This window comes from Elephas maximus, chromosome 23, assembly GCF_024166365.1.
Source record: "Elephas maximus indicus isolate mEleMax1 chromosome 23, mEleMax1 primary haplotype, whole genome shotgun sequence".
NCBI classification, from domain to species: Eukaryota; Metazoa; Chordata; class Mammalia; order Proboscidea; family Elephantidae; genus Elephas; species Elephas maximus.
In genome coordinates, this window is record NC_064841.1 from 29,390,853 (window position 1) to 29,413,985 (window position 23,133).

General features: G+C 43.6%; 1 protein-coding gene across 3 annotated transcripts in view; it reads left to right on the forward strand.

The window, feature by feature from the left end:
* Window positions 1–23,133, forward strand: part of TNIK (TRAF2 and NCK interacting kinase) — a 481,587-nt gene that overhangs the window by 360,184 nt on the left and 98,270 nt on the right. For all 3 annotated transcript variants that reach the window (XM_049867710.1, XM_049867708.1, XM_049867709.1), the window contains exons 11-12: window positions 2,792–2,858; window positions 7,438–7,642. In XM_049867710.1, the coding sequence (XP_049723667.1) occupies window positions 2,792–2,858; window positions 7,438–7,642 (272 nt within the window). The remainder of the gene's footprint in view (window positions 1–2,791; window positions 2,859–7,437; window positions 7,643–23,133) is intronic.

The following is a 23,133-nucleotide window of genomic DNA, read 5'->3' on the forward strand; positions in this document are numbered from 1 at the left end:
ATTTATTGCACTATGGGTATCTAGAGTAAGTGCTCAAATTCTGTTTTCAGACTACCTGTGTCCAGGTTTTGTGTCCAGGTTCTAGCTCTACCACTTGTCAGTTACATGAACTTCATCCCAACTTCTTATGTTTAAAATAGGGGTGAGGTATAAAAATATTATCTATTTCCTGGGGTTATTACAAAGATTAAAAGAGGTACTGAATGTAAAATGCTTAACACAATGTCTGGCCCATAGAAGAACTCCATTAATATTAGCTATTATTATGATTGGTAAAGTAGAAGGCCAAGAAAAATGATGGAAACCATCAGTGAGATGAATTAACACAACAGCTGCAACAATGAATTCAAACATACCAACAGTCATGAAAATGGCACAGGATTGGGCAATGTTTCATTCCGTTATTACATAAGGCCTCCATGAGTTAGAGCCAACTTGGCAGCAACCAGCGACAAAAACAATTAGTTAAGTAATTCTATACCGAAATGTAATTTTCAGTACTACTGAAGGGTAAATCATACTGGTATAGTGAGAACGCGTAGACTCATCTCCTCCAACCTATAAGAACGGGTAAAGCTTGTGCCTTGGGTTGTTTTCATATTTGGGGCACAAACCCTGAAATGTGATTCAGAAATCACCATGCCATGAAGATAGACTTAATGTGTTCAATCTCTGCAAAGTAGAAGGTTAAGATTTTTCGTTGTCGTTGTGTGCCATCAAGTCAATTCTGACTCACAGCAACTCTATGGAACACAGTAGAACTGCTTCATAAGGTTTCCTAGACTGAAATCCTTATGGGAGAAGATTACTAGGTCTTTTCTCCCATGAAGCTGCTGGATGGGCTCAAACCCGAGACCTTTTTGTTAGCAACCAAGTGCTTACCCATTGTGCCATCAGGGCATATTCAAGAGTTACATGATAAGTTAAGGAACCCAGTCCTCTTTGGGCTTAGGGCTTCAGGAAGCCACAGTTCTAGTCTCATTTTTGTCCGTTCCCCAAGGAAAGACATTTGATCAAATGAGGTCTCATTCCATTTGCTCGGTTTGGTCAAAATGACTTAGTGTGGTCCCTTCAATACTTTTTCACTCTCTTAGTAGCTCTCTCAATGACCAGCTTTTGGTAGAATCAATTAATTTTATTTTGCATTGCCTTATATTTTTGTTTTTGCTTTTTTTTTTAACCTGATGTTTTTCCTTAAGATATATTAACTCATGCTAATCTAGCCCAGTAATATAAAAGCAATAAAACCAAATTCTGGTGAGGTATTAAAATTCCGGAGCCTAACAAATGAAGCTTTTACCCTAGAGAGTAGAAGGTAATTGGATTAATTGTATGCTTCTTTCCTTGCTATAATTTCCTTTATTACATAAAATTTCTGCCTTTTACTTTGAACTCCCTGTTTATCTATTTCAGGAAAGTTTGGAATATTGAACTTTCAGAAAGGAATATTAAAACACTTTGTTCAGATTCTTTACATTTTGATGAAATAATACTTTCAAAATAAGTAGCCCAAAAGTTTCAGATACATCTAAATATCCAAAGCTAATTTGTGATTAAAAAAAGTACTTGAACTCATCAAGTTTTGGTGTGTTTTTATTGTGCCCATAGTGGCTAAATAGTACGGTTGGCAAAGTATGTTTATTTAAGCTTATGTTCAAATTGAATAGTTCTGAGTTGGACTTCTGCCTCCTGATGGTAACATCACCAAATTGCGGTTTCAGTTCCTTTTTAAGGATGTACAAACGTCTTTCACCTCTTTCAACTGCTGTCTACCTGGAGAAGGGCTACTGACCCTCCCAGAACCAGTTTATTTCCTCTCCAAAGCCCTCACTCTCCCCCTTCCCCAGTATGACTTGCGGAATTAGCTGCTACTTTCTCTGATATGTTGTAAAAACACTGGTTTTAAAGCCCGAAAATTTCTGGATTCAATTCTAAATCCAAACCCCAGATCGACCTTTGATTAATGAAATGATATCAGTCATATCACTTAACCTCTTGTAATCTCAGTATCCTCACTTGAAAAACATGCATTATCCTAGCGGATTGTTCTAAGAAATAAATGAGGGAACATAGGTGAGGCATCTATCATGGTGACAGGCATGGGAGACAGCCAATACATGTTCGTTCCCTTTCTCCATGATCGTGGGGGACTTTGAGTATTTACTTATTTATTTGGTTCTGATCTCCTCTAGAGCAAAGACTCAGTCTTACTCATTTTTGCATCTTAATTCACTTAATATTTCACTGAATTGAATGAATGTCCCCAGTGGGTCAAGCAAAACAGTTTTTAGCTATATATATATTAATAGCACATATTATGGCACAGTATTTACCACAATGTGTTGTGCTAATGGCAGTTTGTGAATCCATATAAGTTGTAATGAAGCTCCTACTTAAAAAGTGATTAATATGGACAATAAGTTAACAGTGCAGTGAGTCAATAAAAGATTGATTTGGGTGGCTCTGTAATGGGAGTTAGCAGAAACTGAAAGGTTATTTTTCATTTCCTTGTCTTGTCTTTTCTGTGAAAGTTAGGCATTAGGGATGGACATCTAGACTTCACTGGGACAGCCTTGCATGGGTTTAATTCCATGTACTTGAATCCAGCTGGTGGGAATGACATCTTTCTCTGCAGCTGGGCCAAAAGTCGGGAGATATAGAGACTGGTTTCAGCTCAGCAATAACTCCAACTCTTTGGGCCTCATTTACTTCTCTATAAAAGGAAGAGGCTGAACTTCACTGATCTGCAGCATCTTTTTGTGTGGTTAACATTCTGTGAATCTCTCTCTAGATGAGACAGAGTACGAGTACAGCGGAAGTGAAGAAGAGGAGGAAGAGAATGATTCAGGAGAGCCCAGGTAGGAGAGCGAGTGCCACACCTTCTAATTTTCACATTTTGAATTGATGTTTGTGTGAAATTCACTGCTACCTTCCTTTTGATATATAGGTTCACCTTTAAGAGTCTAGCAGGGTGGTCTTCTTTAATTTATTACCCATGAACCTACTCATTAATTTGGGGACGTTTCCCTGGGTAGACTCTTACGAAAACGTGGAAATCAGCATATTCTTTATCTCGTCTCCCAAGATTTATGGTTTATAGTCTTAGGCCTCGTTTCCTCACATGTGTAACATGTGGAATGGATAGGAGGCAATTATCTGGGTAATGCAGGATGGGAAGGACTTAAAATTGCAACTTTCTGGAGACCGAGGTAGTGTTTTAGGACTTGAGTTATTCAGTTCATTACTTCATACCTTTGAGAAGCCTGTTTAGGCAGCCACTGTCTTTGTCACATGCCTTGGTATTTTCACCACAGTCTAATCCAGGAGGAAATGATTTCCAGGAAATCAAATTACACTTTAGAGGTGAACCCTAAATAGAAACTTTAATACCATTCCTGTTGTCACATGTTGGACTCCAGAATCAGGTACTGCCCTACAGTTACCATCCTTGTGTTTTGAATTTCACTTGACTTTGATCCTGACTTTTTTCTATTGTGTATTTATAAATAATTAAGGCTAGTGTACTCACCCTGCTAAGATTTCTCTTTTGTGAAAATTCAGCTGGTAGCAGCAGTGTTCTTGGCTTGGCAAGTCCAGCACACAGCACATACCATAGCACTGTGCAGTGTAAATGGGAAGATTCATTGCAGTAAACTCACAAGCAGAAGGGTCACCAGGATATATGGGTCCCCATCATCTAGCCATCTAAGCAGTGACACCCTTGTGCTCCAGGAGAAGGACGCAGACCATATCATTGAGGCAGAGTTTCCTGACAAAGGAAGGGGCTAACGAGTTTAATTCTATTACTGCAGGAATGAACTAGAGGCCTTGTTTTAGCTAACTCAGACCCACAGAGCTGAATTCTTCCTAACACATTGCCGTCAGTCAATTCTGACGCATAGTGGCCCTATAGGACAGAGTAGAACCATTCCTTAGGGTTTCCAAGGAGTACCTAGTGGATTCGAACTGCCGACCTTTTGGTTAGCAGCTGTAGCTCTTAACTACTATGCCACCGTGGCTTCCGGATTCTTGCCAAGCAAACAGAATTAGCTTACAGACCCATACAGTTTTCATATCTTCACCTGTTACAGGATTTCTCAAGCTCAAAGACTGAAGGACAGTTATTTCTTTCTATCTCATACTTAATATGTTGGCCATCCCAAGTTTACCGTTATAAAGATGATGACTGTCAAGTAATACCATGGAAAGTGAACATTCCTGTAAGGTCGAGGACCAAATGCCCTCCTTTCGAAGGAGCCATTGCACTGTGTGTGCACTATGTTCTAGATGGTCGAGTCAGCCATCCTCATCCCTTTCTGTAGAACCAAGAGCCCCATCTTTTATAACACTTGCTAAGCTGAGTGTTAGGAGTCACCTCATGGGCCAACCTAGCCACCCCAGCCATGCCCGAACACTTCTATGCTGTAACATGTCATTGTAGCACACTGAGGATTATGTTCCTAGCCCTGTTTTTATGGATGCATCTAATTAATCTTCATGAATTCCTAAAAAGTAGAAAGGGACAGTGATTACCTCATTTTAGAAATGAAGTAACAGCCTGAGAGTGACAACGAGGTCATACACTGAGTTGATGATTAAGTCGGAAATGCAGCTCAGAGCTCCAGACATTGATTCAGCATAATTAATATTATTGACATGTCCTCGTGTGTATGTAAGGCTGGGTTCACAAAGCCTATCACCTTTGCCCAGAACGTGTGGCCTCTGAAATAGATAGGTACCATTTTTTTGTTTTTTGTTTTTAGAGTTTTACACAAAAGCTGGAAGTTTTAGAGGAGGCTTATTATTAGGAGCAGTCATTGGGTGCTACAAACTGTTAACATGTTTGGCTGCTAACTAGACAGTTCTAGGTTCTTGTCCACTCAGGGGCTCCTCAGAAGAAAAGCCTCATGATCTACTTCTAGAAAACAAGCCATCGAAAACCCTATGGAGCAGTTCTACTCTGACCACATGTGGGGTCACCATGAGTTGCAATAATGGTATTATTGGTAGGATCCAAGCTTTGTCTACAGAACATCATGAACAAGGCCTTGAGTCATTTTTTGGCAGCATCTCACAGAGCACCCTAACCACTTTCCAAAACAGAACCTTGAACCCTTGATAACTGCCACCAAACCTGCTCTTCCCCCAGCATTCCCCACCCCCATTCTCACCACCACCATCACCCAGCTGCTGAAGATGAACCCTGCAAGTCACTCCACACAACAGACCCATCAACAGCTTCCATCAGCTCCACTTCCAAGACCTTCTCCCAGCCTCCATCCCCACCACTGCCATCCTGGTGAAAGCCTCCACCACCTCTCCCCAGAGTGGCTGAAGTAGTGCCCCAGCTGGTGGCCCTGCTGGCCCTCATACCCCCTGCAGTCTATTGTCCATTCAGCAACCAAGTCCACTCATGTTACTTTTAAACCTTTCTGTGACTTCCATGACCCATAGCTTTCCCCAGTCTGCCCTCTCTTTCTGCCTACTCTTGTATCACTCTTTCTCTTATTCACTGTGCTCCAGCAAGATGAGCTATGGTCAGTGACTCAAAAAGGCCACACCTGTTCCCACTTGCTTTCCCTTCTCCCCCTCCATCTTCATGCTACTGACTCTTCATCATTTGAGTCTCTGTTCAATTGTCACATTCTCAGAGAGGTCTTTCCTGACCATCTACTCTAAAGTAGATCCCTTAATCCTCACCCCGGCCCCTGCCACTGAGTCACTCTTAAACTATTACTCTTTTATGTTTTCTATAGAGCCTTCTGATACCCAAAATTATGTCATTTACAATTTTTCATCTTTTATTTATCTAACTGCCTGGCGTCTCACAAGAAGATAAACTCTTGGGAGAGAATTTGTATATCTGGTCACCACTGTACCTCTAGGGGCTGTTACAGTGGCTGCCACATAGTAGGTACTCAGTAGTTATTGTTTAATGGATTTATTTCAAACAGAAGCTGCCAGAAAGAGTAAAAAGGCTATGTTAGAGTGAACAGATACAAACCATTTTCCATGAAGTTTCCTCCCTGTTAAGCTACCTCCCAGTTGTTCACGTGCTGTTAGACACAAACGCGGCAGCCCTAGTCTACCAGTACAGCAGGTGGAGTTTGTTCCGATGTTCTCTGTCCCCCCGCTCTCTCTGTTGCATACACACATGCACAACCACCGTTTTATACATGAGGAAACTGAGGTGCATGGTGCTTAAGAATCAGTAAGCCGTGTGGAAGTCCCAGCTGCTCCTTCTGTGGCCGAAAATAAACCATTTCACTTCTCTTTGACTGTGGTGCAGTGGACAAGCCCTGAACTCCTCGGACTTAGCCAACATGGGCGTGGTCATTTTCCCTCTCTGGCTAGTTGTGTCTTCACATGAGCAGGATAATTATTGCCTCATGGGATTTGGAGTGAGGAGGAGTCAAGGAGCAGCATGGTTGAAATGATCTCTAAACTGGAAAGCCATGTACTAATCTGAGTAAAGCTATTTCCTTACTGCTTGCCACTGCTAAATTTTTTTCCCTGTTTTTTTTATTGTACTTTAAGTAAGTTTACTCTTCAAGTCAGTTTCTCATACAAAAACTTATACACACATTGTTATGACACTAGTTGCTCTCCCTGCAATGTGACAGCACACTCCCCTCCACACTTATTTCAGCCAGCTGCTGTCCCCCTCTGCCTTCTGATCTCACCTCCAGACATAGTCTCATGTGTCTACTTGAGCTAAGAAACACACTTCTCACCAATATCATTTTATGTCTTAAAGTCCAGTCTAATCTTTGTCTGAAGAGTTAGCTTCAGGAATGGTTTTAGTTTTGGGCTAAAAGAGAGTCCAGGGGCCATGATCTCTGGGGTCCCTCCAATCTCAGTCAGATCATTAAGTCTGGTCTTTTTACTAGAATTTGAGGTCTGCATCACTTTTCTCCTGCTCCATCAGGGATTCTCTGTTGTGTTCCCTGTCAGGACAGTCATTGGTGGTAGCTGGGCACCATCTAGTTCTTCCAGTCTCAGGCTGATTCACCATTGCTAACGTTTATTTGGTGGCTTTATTCTTGCCTTTCTTAAATGTGAAAATGAACCGTTCTGAGGCTTAGGGCTTGCATACTTGCTAAAGTCTTTTGGAAAGAAACCTTTGCCATGTTACAAGGGTGAGGGAGGTGTGTGGACAGTCCTGAAGAGGGATGATGACCCCAGGAATGTGATATCATCTAGGGATGGACAGCAGTGTGTGTGTATGCAAATAGCCATACTGAAAGGGAGACCAAACACCAGTCTTCTGCCTTGACAGTGTCTTTCGAGGGTGAATGATTTCATTAATGGGGGATCTAGCACCTACGTGAGAGCATGTAGCTTCTTCCCCGCATGTGGGTGAGTGATCTGCAGACTTGTAGTAGTGATGGCCCCTGGCCCCGTGTGGATCCTGATCTATCTCTGTCCCACCCACAGCTCCATTCTGAACCTGCCAGGGGAGTCAACGCTGCGCAGGGACTTCCTGAGACTCCAGCTGGCCAACAAGGAGCGCTCAGAGGCCCTGCGGCGCCAGCAGCTGGAGCAGCAGCAGCGGGAGAACGAGGAGCACAAGCGGCAGCTTCTGGCTGAGCGCCAGAAGCGCATCGAGGAGCAGAAGGAGCAGCGGCGGCGGCTGGAGGAGGTAAGGGCCTGCCAGGCCTCTCTGCACCCTGCCACCCTCAGCTTTGTCACCCTGGCGTCACCATAGACCCAGATCCCACCCTGAGGCAGGGCCCACAGCCTGCTTGGAGCATGCACACCATGACTGCAAAGGAGCATGAGGCCTAAGTGCCCTTACCTGGCAAGGGCTTCCGTGGTAGGTATTGTGGTGTGGTCACAACAGAGAAGCAAGTGAGGCCTTGGCCCCTTCAAGTCTCATTCAGATATCACCTATGCACTCTGACCTTTCTCAAAATCACACTGCCACTCTCTAGCATGCCCCTTCCCTTTCCCTGGTTTACTGTGTTTGCATAGTTCTTGTCACCTTCCAGCATACCCTGCATGTACTTTCATTTGGCTCTCTCTTCCCCACTAGAATGTAAACTCCGTGAAGGCGAGGATATCATCTCTTTTATTCACTGTTTCCAGGGCCTAAAACAGTGCCTAGCACATGTTGTTGTGTTAGGTGCCATCAAGTCGATTTTTGACACGTAGTGACACCGTGGGACAGGCTAAAATTGCCCGATGGGGTTTTCTAGGCTATAATCTTTACAGAAGCAGTTAGCCAGGTGTTTCTCCCGTGGAGCTGCTGGGTGGATTCAAACGCCAACCTTTCAGTTAGCAGCAATTAAGTATTCTTGGAGTGAATGAGTTAATATACGAATGCATGTGTCACCACAGTGAATAGGCAGATAGGTGAAATACCAAGTGTGGAAAGCAGGTCCTGCCCCTTGATACTCTGTTGCCACTCCTCTGAACACTGGTAAAAGCCTTTCACAAGTCCATCCACACATTCCCAACAACTGTCTGTCCTCCAGTTTGTAGACAAGACCTGCTTTTACCTGCGAACACTTCTCTAATCTGTTTGGGAAACCATACCAGCAGCCATACTTCCCTATATGACTGGTCCTGGGTGAGGCCCTGGCTCTTGTGGTCTTCAGGAATTTATTAAAGTCTCCTTCCCAGAACCTTGCCCAGATCCCCAAGGCCTCCTTTTTCAGCCAGAGAAATCAAAGTCTATAGGCAATTAGGAAACGAAGAGAGCATAGCTCTTGGGGAAGTTGGAAGGCAGATGAAAGGTCACTAACTACACAGTGATTCTCCCAAACCCCGTCTTGCTCCTCATTAACAGGTTACAGTGATTCTCTTGCTTTGTCAGGTGGCCATTGTGGAGTTACAGCGTGGTGAATTGCAGACACAAGGAACAGATTGCTTTTTAAATGGTACATCGAGGTCACGTCTCCCGGGTTTAAATCATTGAGGGCCTCAGTTCCAGTTTGCAGTAAATCCCATCACCCTCATTATGTCTCTGTAATGTTATTTTGCACACCAGCAACAATAGTACCCACCAGTTGGAATTATTGAGTGCCTCTGTAGGCCACAAACCTGGTGTGGTGGGTGCTTAGCTTATATCTCTTATATCTTATCTCTTTGTGTATGTTCATTATCTCTTAAGTATCATGCATATAATTCCCATTTAACAGAAGAAGAAACTGAGGTTCAAGCTGAAGTATTTGGTCTCATCTCACAGGGTTAGTAAGTATAAAGCCCAGATTCATACCAGATCTTCCTGACCCCAGAGCCCATGAGGTGTCTGAGACAGTCAATGTCTATGTGAAATCAAAACCTTGAACTTGGCTCTCAAAATTGCTCTTTTTAGGTATCTACAAACAGCAGTAGGCAAGCGAAGCACCTTTCAATCTAAGTAGATGTGTCTGTCATAATGTCAGTGTGAAGAATGCTTAGCATGTGGGAAATTCGGAGTCTGCCTGCTGTCTTCTGTCTGAGAAGTACAGGGTAGAGAGAGAGGCACCGCGACGCTGTGGAGCAGAAACTGGCAGAGTGGGCAGAGGCTGGGCAACGTGAGGCTTGGGTGCTAATTAGGCAGCTGTCAGAAGTGAAGTACAAAGCGTAGGAATGGGAGGTGCCTACAACCTCTGGCTACTCCCCTGGGCACAGATTGAAATTCTCAGACTGGCCCCCAATCCAGGGCCACACCATTTCCCTCCTGTTGGGTCTTCTGTCTGGACTCCTTTAGACTTCTGATCAAACCTCTCTCAGGCTCTCCCCCTGGATTCCCACCCACCCTGCTTCTTTCCTGGCTTGTGGTTTATTCTTTCTAAGAGTGTTGCCCGCGGCCCCCACCTCACTGGAGCATGACATTCAGGAAACCTTGACCACTTGCCTTTTCCCTGTCTAGTTAGTGGAGTCCTTGCCTCGAGATCTACTGCACTTACATTTAGGTTAAAGCACTCACTGTGTGACCCTAGAAAATCCCCACTCTCATCACATAAGTCATTTAAAATACTCCAGAATGCATGCACACATGCACACACACACGCAGACACGCACACACACACACACACTTACATGAATGTCCTACTTTTTTGTTTAACTGTAACATAAGAACTTTTGGTCTTTGGACCTAGATCCCCAATTAATGCAAAGTCTTATTGAAAGATGTATTTTTGGTTTTAATATTTTTCCCCTCCTACTTGGTATGATTGATTGGTGCTTTCTACCCTTTTTCTTCAAGTTGGGTACTTGGTATGATTGGTGCTTTCTACCCTTTTTCTTCAAGTTGCCATATTAATAATTTTTAACAGTTACAGAGCACTGGCCATATGACAGGTATGGCCATATGGATTGTCTTATTTAATCCTCACAATAATCCTGTGAGATAGGAAATACTCTTATTTCCAGTCAGAAGACAATGCAGCTGAGTCTAGGGGAGGTTAATAACTTGCTAAAGGTCACACAGCTTGAGAAGAAACCAGGTTTCAAACACAGAGAGATTGGACTCCATAGCCCACGTCCTAAGTCACGGCACACGGCCTGCCTCTCTGTTGATGAGCCATGGTCAGCTCTTCACCTGGCCTCTGCTTCTGAAAATTTAACGGTTTCTGAGCGAGGGCAAAGAAGCCGCGCTCAGTAGAACCTCATCTTTGAACTGGGTTCTGGCTCTTATGCTCCCAGGGTAGTACGGAGGTCCTCTGTGTCTTCTCTAGTGGCATTTTCTGGAGCCTGTATTGTGAAAGTAAGTCAGAGTTCAGAATCGGTGGTGCAGAAGTAGCCACAGGAACACACCCTCTTAGCCCTGGCTTGCACAGAAGGCATTGGCGTGCAGAAGGACTGGAGCCCTTTGCCTGTGGACGAGCCCTGGCTTCTAACTGGAAACGTGAACTTTGTGGTTAAAGGGCATCCGTAGATTATACCAGCTTTATCTTTGGATCCTTTATCTTGTTTCCACAGCTCAGTAGAAAAGGAAAAAGGATATTAAATAGACTGCTATAAATTCTAAACAGCTAAATAATACTCTCTGCCACCAAAGACTCCTCTCCCCCTTCTTGCTCATACTGGATCCCCATTGTAGTGGGTTGAGTGATGTTCCCCCGCAAACCTCATGTGTACCTGAAACCTCACAATGTAATTTTTTTTTAAAATAGAGTCTTTGCAGATATAATTAGTGAAGGCTTTTGAGATGATACCATGTTGGACTTAGGATAGGCCCTAAATCCAATGACTCGTTATAAGAAAACACAGAGACATAGAGAGAAAATATCCATGGGAAGATGGCAGCAGAGACTAGAGTGATGCAGCCACAAGCCAAGGAATGCCAAGGATTGCTGGGAGCCTCCAGAAGCTAGAAAGAGGCAAGGAGTGATTCTTCCCTAGAGCCTTCAGCGGTTCTGCCAACAACTTGACTTAGGACTTCTGGCTTCCATAAGTGTGAGAGAATATGTTTCTGTTGTTTTAAGCCACCCAGTCTGTGGTACTTTGTAATGACCACCCTAAGAAACTAATGCACTCACCCACATCTGCTGCCCTGGCCTGTGGTGGAGATTTGTTTTCTTGTGCCCTGAGTAGGAACTTGGACTACACTGTCATGTAGAAATAGTTAAACCCCATAAGTAAAATCCAAACCAGTAGCTGTTGAGTCAGTTCTGACTCATGGTGACCCTGTGTGTGTCCAAGTGGAGCTGTGCTCTATATGGTTTCAATGACTGATTTTTTTTTTTAAGTAGATCACCCCACCAGGCCTTTCTTCCAAGGTGACTCTGTGTGGAATTGAGCCATCTTTTGGTTAGCAGCCGAATGCATTAACTGTTTGCTCCACCCAAGGACTCCCAGACCCCATAGTCAGGCATGCTAATTTAGCTTCATTATGGATCAAATGAGCTTTTGTAGGTGTCCCAGGAAATATATTTCATTTCCAGGTAAAGGCCACTGAGATGCCCCTTTGGTAACACAGGGCTTGTATGGGCTGGAGCCTTCATACTGCTAAGTGCTCTCACTTATCACCTCCCCAGAGGTTTCCAAGGAAGTGCTGAATGTCCTTTGCTATTTATGCATAACCATGTGGATTTGCCTAGGTTGTAAATCAGTGTTTGTACATCCTTAGAAGAACTTTGACTATAAACTGAATGTAGTCACTCAGCAGCTTCATTAAAAGGACATGACTTCAGGCCAATTAAATGGTGAGTACAAAACTCTCAGCTTTTGACCAGTGATAAAGTACAATTTACAACTAAGTTCCAGGAACCTGATTAAACCCAACTAAGGTGAATAAGTCCATCGATACAGAGAAAAAATACAGTGACAGCCTCTTCTATATTTATTCAGCTCAATAAAAATTTCCATTTAGCCTAGACAAATTACAACTTGTTTTATTCTGTGCCATGGAGTTAGGATCCAGGAATCTGGACCTTGAGACCTCATTCCTACTCTGGTAATCTCAAACTAATCTTGGGTAGAAGATTTATGGTAATACTTGATTTTGCTCATGAGTTTTGAAATGAGATTAGTGATTTATATATGTTTTCCAACTTACTGAGATCATTCTTTACCTTCATTGTTGGGGGTGGTATCTTTAAGTCCCAGGAATGAATCAAACTGATCCCAGGCCTTCGACCTGCTCCCTAGTAGTAAATTTTGCTCTTCAGAGAATTATGTTAAGTTTTTCAAGCCACCAAGGTCCCATTTAGTGCCCTTCAAGACCATCATGACATTGTCTGGTTATAAAAACAATCAGTTCTAACTAAAAAATGTTCTTATATGGCTTTGGTTCCATTACCTGAAAAAACAAAAAATTTTTTTAAAGAAATACCGTCTGTATCTCATTGGCCAATACCAGTGAGGCACTAATGTATAAAATGAGACTCTGGAAGTCTACAAATGTAAATTCCTTATAAGTCTCTAATTTTTTGTGCGTGTTTGTATGTGTGTTTCTTGACCTTTTGGTGGGAGTATATGTGGTAAAAATATGTATAACAGACCATTTGCTAATTGAACAATTTTTACATGTACAACTCAGTGACATTCATTCATTCATCATGTTGTCCAACCATGACCACTGTCTGTTTCTAAATTCTCCCACCATCATTAACAGAAACCCAGTGCCCCTAAGCAGTGACTCTCCCCTTCCTCCTCCCTCCCACCCCGTACCCTTACCCAACCCAGTGCCGTCTAGTCGAGGTAACCACTAATAAACATTGTTCTTCATATATTTGCCTCTTCCCTGTAAGTGGGATCATACAATATTTGTCCTTTTGTGACTGACTTGCTTCACCCAGCATAATGTTTTCAAAGTTCATCTATGTCATAGCAAGTATCAGGACTTCATTTCTCTTTATGGCTGAATAATATTCCATTGCATATATGTACCACATTTTGTTTACCCATTCATCTGTTGATGGACATTTAGGCTATTTCCACCTTTTGGCTGTTGTGAATAGTGCTGCAGTGAACATTGGTCTATAAACCTCTAACTTTTCATTGTGAGTGACAATAAAAAGGATATTGGACTCAATTATTATTATAATTGTTGTTGAAAGTGTAAGGTAGAATTAAAGCCTTTTTCCTATTCCTGTAGGCAGCCATTAGACATTTAGTGGATATCTCTTTTGTGCAGGCCCTGTGCTTTCAGTGGGAATACAGTCTGCACTCAAGAAGACTGGAGTTGGTGAGGGAGACAGGCAATAAGCAAATAGTCACCCAAATAACCATTTATTATCATTGCCGTGACTGTTATGATGGAGAAGACATGTATACTAGAGAGGTATACAACAGGAGCATGAACCCAGTCTGACCTGGATGCCAGTTGGTCAAGGATTATCTAAAGGAGGGGAGGGTGGCATGCAGAGATGCTAGGCAGATGAGCCATGGCACAGTCATGCATGGCCTTATAGGCCAAGTTAAAGATGTGAATTTTATTCTGAGAATAGTGGGAAGCCATTGACACGTTTCTACCAAGAGAATATAACCAAATCTTCATTTTTAAAAAGAAAGTGTGGCTGCTGCAAGGAAAGTGACTGGAAAGAAGCAAGAGTGGGTGGTGAAGATGAGTTAGTCCAAGCCAGAGAGGGTGGTGCTTTGGGTGGATGGCAGTGAGAGTGTACACACTTGGGAGATTTAGACTGTAGGAAATACAGTGTGTGGGAGTTGATCAGACGTCAGAGATGAGGGAGAAGTAGCAGTCACAGAAGGTTCCCTGATGTTGGACTGAATCATTCTGGTGGAAGACCAGGTTTGGGAGGAGGAGGATAAGATCAGTTTGGAACATAGTGTAAGAAGCTCGTGAGGCAGCGAAGTGGTGATGTCAAGGATGCAGCTGGATTATATCAATGTAGTCATGGAAGGGGACTTGAGGATGGAACACAAATGAGAATTACTGGTTTTTGGTAATGAAGTTCACATAGAGAAGAAAGCCTCTGACTGAGCTCTGAGAGCTCACAGTAGTGGAGGAGAAGCCAGCAAAGATGATTCCACAGCCGAATGAGAAACACCAGGAGAGTATGGTGATGTAGAAGCAAAGAAAACTGAGTACTCGAGCCTGGAGTTCAAGGACTCAACCACGCATGCAGCCCACAGGCGAAGTAAGATAACAGCATCCTTGGTTTTCAATGACAAAAAAGTAGCCATTAAGACGGCAGTTTCTGGTACTGATCTCCAGAAACACATTCATTTCCTCTCTGGGAAATGGGAAGCAACCTGCACGGGGAAGTCAGAAGATCTGGATTTGGAGTGAAAGAATATCCATTTGAATTGGAGACCCTCCGTGTACTACCTGCATGCCCTGGGCACCCTCTTAGTCTTACTTGCATCCCTGTTTCCTCAGCTATTCAGGGAGGCTAATGGCAATGGTTGTTACCACACCCAAGGTTGTTCTGAGGATTAACCAGGAAACGTTACCTGAAAGAACTTCGTCAGCTGCCAAGAGCTAGATAGATCTTGCCCTTGAAGGGCTTGTCAAATCCAGCTTAAATATGGCTAATGACCCCACCTCACTTCTTCCACTTGGAGAGTGTTGCATAATTACAGGCTCACCCATTTGGTGTCAGCTTTTGCTCACATTCTCTCCTAGCATTTCCCTTTTGCTCAGGACAACCAGGCCAGTGTCATGGAAGCTGCGCTTGCTGGAGCCCAAACCCAGAGAAGTCATCAGTGTGTTAGGTTATTCTTTGGAACCTAAGCAGTTTCTCCTAGAAGCTCTGAGTCAACCTCCCTCACCCACCTTCCAAAAAAGGGAACAGCTGTGTATCTCTTTAAGAGTCGGCATGCAGGACAACATAGTGAAGCTTTGAAAAGTCCTGTGGGCAAAAAAGCATTTGGGAGAATTCGTTGAAAGGTAGTGTAATGTTTCGATTACTAAATAACTTGGGGTTGCCATGAGTCAGAATCTACTCGACAGCAACTAACCACAAATAACTTGAGCCCTAAAACTGCCAAGGTTCAAACCCCAGCTTCTGTATTAGATGCACGCCCGTGAGTAAGTTACTTAACTTTCCTATGCCTCAGTTTTCTCAGCTGTGAAACTAGAAATAACAGTAACACTTACCTTGTAAGGATGTTGTGAGGACTAAAAAACTAGATGAGTTAATTCATAGAAAGCCTAAGACAGCACCAACACATAAGAAGCACTGAATAATTACTTGTTGTTGCCAGATCCTTGGCTACTGCAAGTGGTTAAACAGTTGACTGTTAGCCAAAAAGTTGGTGGTTCAAACTCACCCAGAGGTGCCTCGGAAGACAGGCTGGGCAATCTGCTTCTGAAAGGTCATAGCCTTGAAAACCTATGGAGCAGTTACTCTGTACACATGGGGTCGCCACGAGTCAGAATTGGCTCAGTGGCAACTAGCAGTTATTATTGGAGTGGGTGCTTTTGACTAAATTCAAAGGAATACTTTCCAAAAGTTTGAACTCCTTTCATTTGTTAAAATAGATGTACCATATTACTTTTTAGCAACCCCCAAACCCATTGCCATCGAGTCAATTCCGACTCATAGTGACCCTATAAGACAGAGTAGAACTGTCCCATAGAGTTTCCAAGGAGTGCCAGCTGGATTCTAACTGCTGACTTTTGGTTACCAGCCGTAGCTCTTAACCATTGCGCCGCCAGGGTTTCCAACAGGTAAGCTTTTATTCCCACCACCCATCTGTCAGTTTGTTGTACTGTGGTGACTTTCATGTTGCCGTGATGTTAGAAGCTATGCCAGTGATGTTTCAAATACCAGCAGAATCATCTATCGTGGACAGGTTTGCCCAGACTAAGACAAACTAGATAGAAAGGCCTAGTGATCTGATTCCAAAAATTAGTCAGTGAAAACCCTATGGATCACAACAGAATAGTGTCTGCTACAGTGCTGGAAGATGAGTTCTCTAGGTAGGAAGGCACTCAAAGTACACAGTGGCTGTGACAATGGACCGGAACACACCAGTGACCGTGAACATGGCTCAGGACCTGGCAACATTTCATTCTGTTTTACATAAGGTTACCATGAGTCGGAGCCAACTTGACAGCAACTAACAACACTAACAAGCTTTTATTCATGTGTTGAGAAAAAATATTTATTGTAATATAATTAGGAATTCACTTATATCTAATACTATCTAAATGGCCACCTAGCAGGTCAATGTACGGACTAAGTACACCAGCCTTGCAGTTAAGGAGACTAAGATCTAATCCTAGCTGTGTGGCCTTGGGCAAATTATTTAACCTCTCTGAACCTCAGTTGCCTGCTCTGCACAATGGGGATAACGGTATTTACTTTGCAGGATTGTTGTGAGAAGTAAATTAAACATATACATAAAAGGCTTGACACAATCTCTGACATAAAAGCCAACTGATGTTGTTGGGGTGAATGTTGACATTTTGGAACTGATGGTTTCTCAGTGTTGATTGTTTTGTTTTTTGTTCTAATGGTTCTTTGTATCGAGAGGGTTTTCCTATGAAAGTCCCTGGGTGGTACAAACAGTTAGCGTTTGACTGCTAACCTAAAGGTTGGAGTTGCAAACCCACCTGGCAGCACCGTGGAAGGAAGGCCTGGTGATTGCTTCCGTCAAGATTACAGCCAAGAAAACGCTACGGAGCAGTTCTACCCTGAAACACATGGAGTCGCCATGAGTCAGAATCAACTCAGCATCAGTGGGTTTGGTTTTGATTTGCCTTCCTTAGTTCTCAAATGCACCCTGCCCGTTTGCTGTGGAACGTGAATTTTTCCATCCCCTTTTGAAGGCCGTTTTCTGAGTGAATAACTTTCCTTTCCTTGTGTCTCACTGGGCTTGCCGCCCGCTGTTGACTGAGCCAGAGCCCTAGCCTTGCCAGCGCAGGAAGCCCGTTCTCCGTCCTTCTGGAGGTACATCAGCTGCTGTTTGTATAGTCTCCTCTTCCCAGCCAAGCCTCAGCAGACCCTCCCCTGGAGAAATTCTGCCTTTCATTGGCTTCTCTTATCTATATTTTTTCCTGTCATTTCTAACACTATAAAATTTATGACCTTGTCATTGCCACCAAGTGGCTGCATAAAGTCTCAGCTCCTAATTAAAACCAAACAAACCACTTACCGTCCAGTTGACTCCTACTGGTGATGACCCCGTGTGTATCAGAGTAGAACTGTGCTCCATAGCGTTTTCAGTGGCTGGGTTTTTTGAAGTAGATCGCCAGGACTTTCTTCCAAGACACCTCTGAATGGACTCCAACCTCCAACCTTTTGGTTAAGCAGCTAAGCACCTTTACCATTTGTACCACCCAGGGACTCCCATCTCCTGATTCCACCCATAAAAAGGTGGAGTTATCTGATGTCTGAATAGTAAGCTGTAAGCTTCTGGGCATCAGGGACACAGCACCTTAGGAGTGGCCCTTCCACTGAGAAGGCAGAAACGAGGCAGCCTAGGGTACAGGAAGAGTGGCTCGCCACTGACTGCTTTTGTCACCTAGGGCCGGACATAAGACTTCCCTATCCCTCAGATTTGGAAACCCTGGTGCGTAGTGGTTAAGAGCTATAGCTGCTAACGAAAAGGTCAGAAGTTTGAATCCACCAGGTGCTCCTTGGAAACCCAGTGGCACAGTTCTACTCTGTCTTACAGGGTCACTATGAGTCAAATTGACTTGACGGCAACAGGTTTATCCCTCAGATTGTTCATTTATAAAATGGGGTAGTAACAGTTTTAAAGATTAGATGAGTTAATACATATAAATGACAGAACAGTGCCTGGCACCAATAAGTACCTGGGTAAGTTCAAGGAGAGAGTTCAGTGTGAAGGGAAAAATCGTCGTTTACTGTTTTCTGCCTTGTCGCTACCATGAGTCGTCTCTTTCCAGGGCAAGGGCTTGCTCTTGAAAGCAGCTTGAACAAGCTCATCTGGCAGAAGCGGAAACAGGGAAATCAGTGTGGCTTTTCACCAGTGCTAGGATCCCACCCACAGGACCACACTCACAAGGCCGTAAGCCAAAAGAAGGCACCAGGAGCAGGAATACTTCCCTCCTTTCAGGGCCTGGAGTGTTAATTCATTGACACTGCTAAGAAATGGCCCTTACCTCGATCATTAACTGTAGGCATCTTAATATGTCCCTGTGAGGTCCACTGGTGGGGGCAGAGCAGCTCTTTACTAGATGTCGCTAGTGTCAACAGGGAGACTGCACGGTCTCTAGCTGGGCCTTCACTCTATTATTTCGATAACTGAACACAAGTAATGAAACAGCTGGGAGGCAGGGCGGCACACTGATGCTCATTGTCCAGAGCGGAGCCTGCCCACGGGCCTCCAGCAATGGTCTGTGGCCACATGTACATGTAAATCACACTTGTGCTTCGGGAGGTGTGCGATTTGCATGGATATGTATAGAACTTTGCTTCCCAGTGGATCCCAGAAGGGCTCCTTGTTACTGTAGGTGTCACTGAATGTTATTGATTGAAGGCGTCCCCCAAAAATGTGTGTTGTAAATCTTAACCCCTATACCTGTAGTTGGAGCCCTGGTGGTGCAGTGGTTAAGAGCTCAGCTGCTAACCAAAAGTTCAGCAGTTTGAATCTACCAGCCACTCCTTGGAAACCCTATGGGGTAGTTCTACTCTATCTTATAGGGTCATTGTAATCAACAGCAACGGGGTTTTTTTAGGTTATGCCTGTGGTTATAATGGAAACCCTGGTGGCGTAGGGCTTAAGAGCTATACCTGCTAACCAAAAGGTGGGCAGTTCAAATCCACCAGGCACTGCTTGGAAACTATGGGACAGCTCTGCTCTGTCCTTTAGGGTCGCTATGAGTTGGAATCGACTTGAAGGCAATGGGGTTTTTTGGGGGGGGGGTTTGCCATTTGGGAATGGGTTTTCTTTGTTGTGTTAAGAGGCCATATCAGTGGAAGGTGTGTTTTAAGCCAATTACCTTTGAGACATGAAAAGAACAGATTAGGACAGAGGAGCAAGCAGAGATGGGGGAAGATAGATGCCAGGCCACACGAAGATCACCAAGCAGCCAAGGACCAAGGACCTTCCTCAGAGCTGACAGAGAGAGAAAGCTTTCTTCCACAGTCTGTGTCTTGAATTTGGATTTCTCTCCTCCTCAGCTGTGAGATAATTAATTTCTGTTTGTTAAAGCCACTCACTTGTGGTATTTTTGTTATAGTGGCAGTAAATAACTAAGACAGGGAGCATTGTCACTTTGATCCTGAGATAAGAGGAATTTCTTGTGAAGGTGAAAGTGTCCTATGTTGTTAGCTGCTGTTGAGCTGTCCCCTCGTGGTGACCCTTTGTGCGTCATGGTGACGCTACCAGCTCCTGTGCCATCCACATAACCAGTTGTGGATCAGACCGTCCAGAGGGTTTTCAGGGGCTGATTTTTGGAAGTAAATCACCAAGCCTTTCATCCTAGTCTGTCTTAATTTGGAAGCTCCACTGACAGAATGGTGATGGCTGCACATGAGGTACATTGGCTGGGAATCGAACCTGGGTCTTCCACATGGAAGGCAAGAATTCTACCATCGAACCACCCTGCCCCCTGAAATTCCTATGCTGCAGCTTTCAAATGCTACAGAAATTTGAAGTGCTTTTGCCCAGACCCATTCCTACACACTCAAGGAATGCGAAAGTTGTGGTAGTATTTTCTACTTACAACATTTCATACTGGAAAAAGAGCCAGACTTGGGCAGTTTGTTGATCCTCAGTGTATCTGGAGCACGTCAGATAGAAGATAAACCTGTGACCTGTTGCCAACCCATAGCGACCCTAGGGGACAGAGCAGAACTGCCCCATAGGGTTTCCAAGGAGCAGCTGGTGGATTTGAACGGCTGATCTTTTGGTTAGTAGCCATATCACTTAACCACTTTGCCACCAGGGATCCAATTCTAGGCAGATGATAGGGATTTTTTTTTTCTCCCCAGTGGCATCACATAATGGACATTACACAGACCTGCCTACCATTGTCTAGGGTCTTCGTAAAAGCTTTTGTTACATGTAGTCTGTATTTCCTATGCTTTACAATCTTTTTTCGACGTGTTTCCTAACCATCAAAACCAAAAAACCAAACCCATTGCCATCGAGTCAATTCCGACTCCTAGCAACCCTATAGGACAGAGTAGAACCACCCAATAGAGTTTCCAAGGGACGCCTGGTGGATTCGAACTGCTGACCTCTTGGTTAGCAGCTGTAGCACTTAACCGCTATGCCACCAGGGATTCCTTCCTAAACGTAGAAGACAACAAAATAGTTTCACAGAAACTATCATTTCATTATTTCATATGACATTAAAACCCAATTGTTTTCCTTTACTTGTTTTCTTCAGTGGACAGTTTTATGGAATCATAGAGGCTGGGGAATATAAGAGACCTCAAAAGTCATCTAAACCAACTCTTCTCTCAGAGCAAGAATCTCTTTGACGATATTCCTGAACTAGGGTCAGTTAACCTGTTTAACATATAAACATATAATACCTCCATATTTGTGGCCCTTGGATGGTACAAATGGTTTGCGCTCAAGTATTAACCCAAAGGTTGGTGGTTCAAACCCACCCAGCTGCGCCATGAAGAAAGGCCTGTCATTCTGCTTCTGTAAAGATTACATCCAAGAAAACCCTGTGGAGCAAGTCCACTCTCTCACATATGGGATCGCCATGAGTCGGAATGGACTCAACGGCAGCCGGTTTGTTGGTTTTCTCCATATATGTCCAGGGCCATGAGGCCGAACATTCTGTATTTGAGGGACTCCTAATGTTAGAGAGTTCATCCTGTTGTTGATTCAAGTCCTTGTGGTAGTCTGCTATAATACAAGTCATGCCAAATAAAACGAAAACACCTTTCACCTCAGCACCAGAAATGTTTGAAGGCAGCGGTAATGTCCTTCCCCAAGCCCCTGTTTCTAGCCCAAATGTCACCAGTTCTTGCAACCTTTTTATATATGACATAATTTAGCATCTTCAGTACTGTCCTGGTGAGGTAGAGTAGCTCTTTCTGTAGACATTGTATTAATAAACTGATTTGTTGTTGTTGTAAATATGTAGCTAACGTAATAGTTTCAAGTTCAACGTTTTCTTGTCATTTCAGTGACACCAATTACACCATTCATGTTGTGCAGCCATCACCAGCATCTGTGCCAAGTTTTCCATCACTGTAAACAGAAACTCAGTGCTTCTTAAGCCACGCTTTTTCTAGTCTCCTTTCCCCCTGCCTTCTGCCCGGGTGACCACTATTAAACCATAGCTGTGCCTGTTTTAGGTAATTCGTTTTAGTGAGATCATACAATATTTGCCCTTTTCTGATCAGCTTATTTCACTCAGCATGTTTTCAAGGCTTAACCATGTTGTAGCATGTTTTTAATGGACTTGTTCTCATAGGACTTAGTCTGAGGGTCTCATATTAAAGCTCCAGAATGATGGCAGAAAAAAAAACGTGCAGATTACACTTGATTTTTAAGAGTCCTGGATGCTCAGAATGCCCAGTGAGCCACTCTTTCTCCTCTGTACGATACCTAGGAAAACCCAGGTAGCTATTCTCCCTGGGGAAACTGAGGCTTAGTGAGAATAAGGGGCTTGTGAGTAATCATGTAGACTAGCATCCGTAGGTTAGGTGGAACCAAAATTCTTCAGTAGCCTCCTGGTGCCTCAGTCCGTTTAGCACCTTCATTCTTCCTCTGCGTGCACAAAGACCAGCCTAGCGTGTAGTACTCAGACAGTGCTTAGCCGTGAGGCTGCCTGCTGCTCAAAGGTTGACCTGTGAGCTCAAAGGAAGGACTTCATTTAGGAAATTGGCTTTTCAGGAAAGCCCTTAAGGAGTAAGTTAGATGGTTTGTCTTTAGTGTGAAATGGGTGTAGAAAGAAAGGAACGAGATATTTGTAGCCTGTATAGCTTTCTCAGTGTCTTGCGATTACTGTTTTTGTGAAGAGAAGATAGGTAATAGACTAACAATAGGAAAAGAGGGAAAAATGATGTAAGATGACACCTTTCACTTTGTATAGGTATATGCCTCAGCCAGCTTTTTTCAAATTCAAAGAAGCAGTATGGCAAGAGCCAGACTCTGAATATAAATCACAACTTTGCATTTACCGGGTGAGTGAACTTGGGCAAGATACTGGCCTGTGTGTGGCTGGGTTTCCTTACCCATTGAATGAGGGTAATGATGATTAAATGAATCGTGAGAATTAGAAGAATTAAAACAAGTAAAGAGCTTAGTATAGGGCCCGGCATCATATAATAAGCCCCCCGTAAGTGTTTGCTCCTACTATTAATGTGTTTTGGTTATCTAGTGCTGCCATAACAGAAATACCACAAGTGGATGGCTTTAATAAAGAGAAGTTTATTTTCTCACAGTAAAGTTGGCTAAAAGTCCAAATTCAGGGGAATTCAGCTCCAGGGGAAGGCTTTCTCTCTCTTTCAGCTCTGGGAAAAGATCCTTGTCCTCAATCTTCCTGTGGTTGAGGAGCATCTCAGGCGCAGGGACCCCATGTCCAAACGACACACTCTGCTCTTGGTGCTGTTTTCTTGGTGATATGAGGTCCCCAACTCTCTGCTTGCTTTCCTTTCCTTTTATCTCTTGAGAGATAAAAGATGGTACAGGCCACACCCCAGGGAAACTCCCTTTACCTTGGATCAGGGAGGTGACCTGAGTAAGGGTGGTGTTAAAATCCCACCCTAATCCTCTCAACATAAAATTACAATCATAAAATGGAGGACAACCACACAATACTGGGAATCATGGCCTAACCAAGTTGATACA